This window comes from Phragmites australis, chromosome 20 (assembly GCF_958298935.1).
Source record: "Phragmites australis chromosome 20, lpPhrAust1.1, whole genome shotgun sequence".
NCBI lineage: Eukaryota > Viridiplantae > Streptophyta > Magnoliopsida > Poales > Poaceae > Phragmites > Phragmites australis.
The window spans coordinates 14,251,115-14,256,598 of NC_084940.1; the positions used below are offsets into that span (position 1 = coordinate 14,251,115).

At 48.2% G+C, this 5,484-nt stretch overlaps 1 protein-coding gene across 1 annotated transcript; it reads right to left on the bottom strand.

Moving 5' to 3' along the window:
- Positions 1–4,216: 4,216 nt before the first annotated feature.
- On the bottom strand, positions 4,217–5,267 carry LOC133902091 (uncharacterized). The gene has a single exon (XM_062343667.1). The coding sequence runs from the start codon at positions 5,206–5,208 to the stop codon at positions 4,522–4,524; it is 687 nt and encodes a 228-aa protein (XP_062199651.1). The 5' UTR covers positions 5,209–5,267; the 3' UTR covers positions 4,217–4,521.
- Between the last annotated feature and the right edge of the window lie 217 nt (positions 5,268–5,484).

Consider the following 5,484-nt stretch of genomic DNA (forward strand, 5'->3'; position numbering starts at 1 on the left):
GCTCGAAGATAGGCTTGTCTTTCTATTTTGTAGAACCTTCTGAACGAGCGTGAAATACAACTTGTAAGTTCTTAAATTAAAAAAAAAACATACTCTCTATTTTGCAGGACTTCAAAACCAAGCCACGGGCTCCCGACATATTGATTCTCCGACCACAACACACGATCATGCTCAATGGCCACTACGAAACTTAGTGACCAAGATGCCAAATGACCAAGAGGCTGGACACAATGACCAGAAAGCCACAAGTTCTCGCTAGGGCCGAGCACTACTTGCCCCCGATGGACTTGCCAAGTCGTGTCTTGTTCCGCACACCAAGAACCTGACTAGCGTGTGGAATAAAACAAGAACAGGCGTTCAACCCCCATGCTTTTTCATTCATGGAAATGTTAGGTTACATGTCGACTAGTTACATCCGATCGGACTAACTATCCTATTGTGCCTGGCCTATCCTCCCTGACTGAAGCATCTAGCGCTAAGTTGACAGAAAGGGTCAGGCAAACTCTCGCCTCTATTTGCCCTTGAATGTGTCAATGAACCTCTTATACTCCTCCTTAGAGCGGTAGCTCACCACTCTAGGGATCGGACGACGACCGACATAAGGTCTAGGGAAGGTGGCCGATACAAAGACCCTGCTGGGGCTGCTGACCGGTGCCAGTGCACCTTGCAGACCTCCCTTCCGCTTCATCTCCAACTCTTCCTCTTCATCAATCTCCTTCTCCAGAAGGTCTCAATCGATCCCCTCCTCATCATCGGAGATATCGATGACCTCGGTTGAGGGATCCGCTCGGGCGGGAGATCGAGATGGACCAGCAGGGGGTGACCTTCTTTGGAAGGGTGTAAGCTCGATGGTCACCTTGCAAGCATACCCACGACAACCGTTGCCTCCGGACCCACCACGGCAAGCGGATCCGGAGCCGAAGGCGACTCTACCCCTGTCGAGCTGTTTGAGATCATCGACCTCTCCGGCGATGAAGGAGAGGAGTATGCCATGGCCTTAGGGTCTGTAGACACTATGGAGCAGAACGCAGGACGAAATAGAGGCGAATGGACTCTAGGCACTAAAGGATTGTTGGTGAGAAGGAAGGTGAGAGGTGATTCAAAAGGCCATCAAGCACTCCTCTTTTAAACCACAACGACACCCTAACCAGCGCAGCCTTCAAACCGCTTGAAACCTGAGGGGGTGCACAAAAGGAACCAACAGTTCTTCAGGTCCACCGGCAATCAATATCTCTATCTCATACCCTCTTTTCCCCTTTCGAGACATTTAAACCTCTCCACATGACGCGAAGTTCAGAGTTGCACTCTGAGGACTGACGGCATCAATGACCACTCCCTAGGCAGACTACGTCTGCCCGAGGCACAAGTGTGTGACCAGGCCAGGCCACGGTCACGAGGAAGCTCGGAGGCTACTGTCGGTGTATTGAGTAAAGGAGTACCCTAGTAAACGGGCTCTGCAAAGGATGTAATGGCCAGAGACGTATATTTCCTAAAACTAGTGGGTCACGTGACCAGGGTATGGTTACCACAACCAGTACAAGGCATACATGACCAATCTCCCTGCGTCATCACATAAATCCACGACCGGCCTCACTGGTCGCAGGGCCGGATCTGACACAACCTGTCTAATTGCATTTATTGACATACACTCAAGTATTTTTCTTCCTCAGGCGCCAACTCTAGTGGATGAAGTCATGGACGGCGCAGAAGGACATTATCCCGTCTTGTAACATTAAATGCTACGGAGTGGAACTTTCGCAAGTCGACGCGGCACCACATGACGAACAAGACATTCTCAGCAGACCGATCAAGCAAGTGTTTGGGGTCGATCCACTGTAATGATTGCTTGGGTTAGATATTAGGATTAGCAGAGTCTTCTGTTTGGACCTACATGTAAGTTCTCCTCCTCCCTACTATATAAAAGGATTAGGACCCTGTTTGTAGAAAGGGGCAGATCAAGTCTGGCAGCCAGCTAGAACTACCTCTGTAACAAATTGAGATCATCCATAATACAACACACATGACGTATGGCTATTATCTTTCGGGAGGCTTGAACTTGTATAACTCCCTGTGTCCCTGAGTCCATCGTACGTGCACATATCGATTCTTAAAATACTATTTACGCATCCACTGTCTAGCATATCCAAAATTATTGTCGGTAATTAACCATCGATAGGTTATTTTACACATAAATCAAGTTTGGTGTTTGGTTCTTTGCCTGATGAGCAAGCTTGCCTCATTGCTCGTGCTCCTCTTGCCCAAGTGATTTGGCTCTCCTAACTCGGCAAGGATTTTCTTACTTTAGCAAGCAAGCTTGCCTAGCAAAGCAAGGCTTTTGTGCTACTACCAAACACATATTTTTGTTCAGTAAGATCAGGCTAGACTGGGCAAAAGATCCAAGCATGCCCTATAGAAATCTGGTAGACTTAAAGCTGCATACATTTGTCCCAAACTGTCAGCTCGAGGAGTGCAATTCTACGCGCGTCATCGTTTCGAGTTTGCTGTTATGGGTATTATTACGATCTGTATCTTGCTTTACTAGAATAATCTGTTTTCGCAAAGTGTAATTGGTACAGTGTTGGACTACCAACAGACAGAACATGAACACCATATTGAATCGTATATAATTGCAATTTAAATTAGGCGTCTTCCGTCCATGGGTGTGAGATGTTCCCGTCAAGATTATTATTTTTTGTTTGAGAGTATAAATCGAACACGTATATCATAATTATGTTCATATACATTTATATAGGTACGTTCTAGCATACGTTTAAACAAGATTAAATATATTATCTTATATAGTGTGGACATACACTTTAACTGTTGAATACACTCATGTGTAATAGAGTATGAATAAACAGATTCCACATAAAGACCCTAACCAACTAAACTATCATCATTGACGCCATCAGAATTATTATGCCAAGTCAAGACAACCCGTTGCTGCACACTTTCGGTTTCCAAGAATCCTTTTGCTGCGATGTCCTACATAAAACTGTCACAGCTGACGATACTTTGTTCAGACAGCAACATAGTTAAACAGTTAGATTCAGATCCGCAAACAAACCCTAAACCTTATCCACAGTATACGTGTTAACCTTTGCCCCCTCTATGGATAATAAACTAAGCTGTCAGTAAAGTAATAGCGAATTGGAGCGTTCGAGGTTGGTAATTGAAATAATCTGGCTAATTGAAATTAGCTCTTGCTGTTCATCGGAATATTGGATGGAGAGTAGGGAGAGCTGGCCATTTTTTGGGACTCAATTGGACGAACAATTCAGGATCCATATACTTGACGGATCTCACGATGCGGTATGTGCAGGAACCTGAAAACTCGATGTGGATACGTTACTAAGATTTATCATGAAAAAAAAGCTAGGCTCGTTCCATGCGGTTGGAGGCATGCGTTTAGCTAGGTTCTACGGAGACCTTGTTTGGTTGCTGTACAAGACTGATATATGATAACCTTGGACGAAGTATTGGTACGCTTACCACCGTTCTTGAAACAAATCACCTTAACAAGAAACCCCTGTATCCTTTTGTTCTGGTCTACTAGTATAACAAAGGAACTTTTTTTTTTGCGAATGTATAACAAAGGAAGTGTCCCAAGTGGCACTTGTTCCTTGACAATTACCTTTCGGACAGATGAGCAAAACATTTGTAGATAACGTCCCTATTAACGTGTGGACCCTGGATTAGTCAATCGTAAAACCCGTGTGTGGAATTCCCTTTCTGTACTCCCTTTTTGGCCAGCCATCTCGCGAACCAGTTTCACCAACACTCTTACAAAAGCTGAGGTGGAAAGAAGGAGAGCCATGCGGTTTCATTCACCGTATTAGGCTTACTTTGAATGTGGGATTCTCGATACACGAGAATAAGAAAAATATAGAATTAGAGTTGCCATCTATCTTGAATCATATAGAAGAGAAAACCGTAGGAATTACTAGCGTGGAGTGTTCGGTCGCTTCACAGGAAAAGCACAGGATATTAGGAGTTAGATATTCATTAGCAAGAGAGACAGAAAGGAGAAAGAAAGATGTATTGGAACTTTCAAAGAATTAGGAAAATGATAGTAGAGCTCATGCTAGAATTCTGTCAAAATGTGGAGAAAATCGTACTATCCTATGAAATTTCTTTGCACCAATTTTTCCATCCCAAGGTACAGATAGGAATTTTTCCTTTGAATTTAATTCCTCCATTTTTCCTTCGTAATTCATTAGTTCCAAAGAGGCCTTATTATTGTCGTCGATCACCACATGAATCATCAAAGAATTGGCGGTGCAAATTACAACACGCAGTGCAACCCACCGCACATCCTCCAATTTCTTTTCTTTCCTTTTATTTTCCAAATCCAAATTTAAAATAATCCCACCAACTAATCCGGCGCCCTACCCACCACAATAATAATCACCCCCAGCTCCTCACCTTATCTTGCTAACTGGCAGGTGGGCCCGAACGGGAATCAGCATCTCCACCAGCTTGCCGCCATGGCATATTCATATCTCACACCCACCATCCCGTTCAATTGGTGGGCGAGGGCAGAGCGGGGAGAGCAGCACGACGCCGATGCGCCGCCGTGTGGACTCGCTGCCACCCGACGACCACCTCCTCAGCCGCCGTAGACGCTGACGCCTCCGCGGCCGCGCCAGTACGGCAGCCGCCTTCATCGGCGCTACCCCACCATGGCTCGCCGCTCGCCGTGCTGGCCCCCCACAGCCTCATCGCTGGGACACCTCCGTTGCCGGAGAATCTAGCTCCCGCTCGGCCGGCGCCACCGGAGATGCAGTCGGAGAAGCACCGGGGCCGCCCCTGCCAGGTCCGGACAACGGCGCCGCCCCACGGGAAGACACCATCCGCTCCCTCGTAGAACCGGATTCTTTTTACCCCCTCCTCCTCTCCGGAGGAGCTGGTGGCCGCCTCATCGGATCTCTCGTCGTCATCCTCCTCGTCCTCGCTTCCGGTGTCGGACTCGTCGTCGCCGGACGAGTAGTAGGTGGAGATGTGCGACTGAATGACCTCCTTCCCGCGCGAGCGGAGGCGGAGCACGATCACCTGCAGCCGCCGCAGAAGGCTGGGCAGCGTCGCCAGCGCCGCCAGCGCGACAGCGAGCGGCGCCCACATCTCCGCCAGCAGCGCCGCCGCCATGGCCGGCGCCCGCGAGAACCGCCCCACCCCCGCCTCCAGCATCGCCGCCGCCGCCGTCTCCATCGCCGCCGCCGCCACAAAAAGACTAAACTTTTTTCCCCGAAAAAAAAAAACCTGGCACGCTCTCGCGTTGTGTGTGGGAGGAAGCAACGCCTTCCTTTTAAAGCCACGAGGAGGACCGTGGACGTTTTAATTTTAAAATGCCCGTTTTGCCCATGGTTATCGCGGTGGGGCCTGGGTGTCATTGACGTGAATCGTGGGGCGCGTGGGGGAGAAAAGAAAAAGGTAATATCCGCGGGTGGAACAGCTCCGCGCCCGGGCTGATGTGTGGACGGGACG

What these genes read in the sequence shown, in the direction of transcription:
- LOC133902091 (XM_062343667.1), bottom strand. Translation starts at nt 5,208, where the DNA reads ATGGAGACGGCGGCGGCGGCGATGCTGGAGGCGGGGGTGGGGCGGTTC.